This window comes from Gavialis gangeticus, unplaced genomic scaffold, assembly GCF_001723915.1.
Source record: "Gavialis gangeticus isolate Ggan-Ray unplaced genomic scaffold, GavGan_comp1, whole genome shotgun sequence".
NCBI classification, from domain to species: Eukaryota; Metazoa; Chordata; order Crocodylia; family Gavialidae; genus Gavialis; species Gavialis gangeticus.
In genome coordinates this window covers 2,645,323-2,646,565 of record NW_017729014.1, presented here as the reverse complement: position 1 = coordinate 2,646,565, position 1,243 = coordinate 2,645,323, and the positions used below count along the sequence as shown (strand labels likewise).

Sequence of the window (1,243 nt, the reverse complement as noted above, 5' to 3'; positions counted from 1 at the left end):
TCACTGATCTTGCACAAAACACCTAGCATCCAAAGAGCTGTCTTCATTTATAAAACTAAAAGCCCTCCACTGGGATAGTTCCATCCTGTTTTAATGGACATTTCATCCTTGCCTGCATGAAGAGTATTTTACCTCCCCACCAAGTGAAGAGAAAAGAAGGACTTCCCTCATAACTCTGCTTTGCAGTCAGCTCTAGCTGATGCTGTGAGTCCTGTCAGCTAGTTCTCAAAGCACAGACTCCTGCACTGCCTATGTTGGTGTCTTTGCCCCAGGGGTGACCGCACTGGCTGGCAGCTGAGCAGCAGAATATTCGCTGATGGGAAAGCCCGGCCACCAGACATGCTAATCTGTTCCCTTTTTGCCCCATTCAGATAAATACTGAATACCGGGCAGAGTTTGCCCACTGCTTGGAACCGCTGCTGATGTTGAATCCACGCCGCTCAGTGGTAGGAAGTGGAGGTGGCATTGGACCTGGCATTAGCAATGGAAACATGTGAGATGCTGCTTCTCAGCTATATATCTGGGGAAGGAAATGACAGACTGCTGGTGCCTCCAATATCAAGCATAACATTTGGAGGAGAAGTATTGAAGTGATGTTGTAGCCCTGATGGTCTAGGAGTTATGCGAGAGGCAAAGATTTTTTATGGGCGATATCTTCTAATGAACAAACTGCATGGTTGATATAGACTTAGACAAGCTTTTGAATGCAAATGTGAAGAATGCTTTCACATTCAAAAGCCTACATCTTTCCCAATCATTCAGCTGTCCAAGAAAAGATATCACCCACAGAAATACCTGGCTCTTGAAGAAGTCCTAACTTAGTACAGTATAGGCCAAAAAAGACAGCTTTTGTAAGCGAAAACTTGAAAAAATACACCTTATAAGAATGGTCTTAGAAAGAGGCTGTGACAAGTAGTTGTGCATTGGATTAAATCTCTCACTCTTTAAACCACCAGCCCAGGCACATTCGGTGCAAAGTCACTGCTAGACTCAGAGAGAGTAGCATCCCTCATTACCATGGTCTTTGTGGGTTGGTTTTGAATGGTTTAAATTTGGTAAAATAACCTAACTTGATACAGGCACAAAGGTAACACACAGAGAAGCTTTAGAAAAACTAGTATGGCCCTGACAGACCCATTCAAAGTGGCTTTAACCAAAAGAGCCACCACTGTACATCAAATGCAGAGCCAAAAAAGGTTACAACAGCCACATTAGCCACTGTCCCGAGCAATCTCCAGAAGGC

The 1,243-nt window shown here is 44.2% G+C and overlaps 1 protein-coding gene across 1 annotated transcript in view; it reads left to right on the top strand.

Annotated features, from left to right (window-relative positions):
* Window positions 1-1,243, top strand: part of RNF207 (ring finger protein 207) — a 63,239-nt gene that overhangs the window by 45,190 nt on the left and 16,806 nt on the right. The window contains exon 12 of the mRNA XM_019511604.1: window positions 372-493. Coding sequence (XP_019367149.1) covers window positions 372-493 — 122 coding nt within the window. The remainder of the gene's footprint in view (window positions 1-371; window positions 494-1,243) is intronic.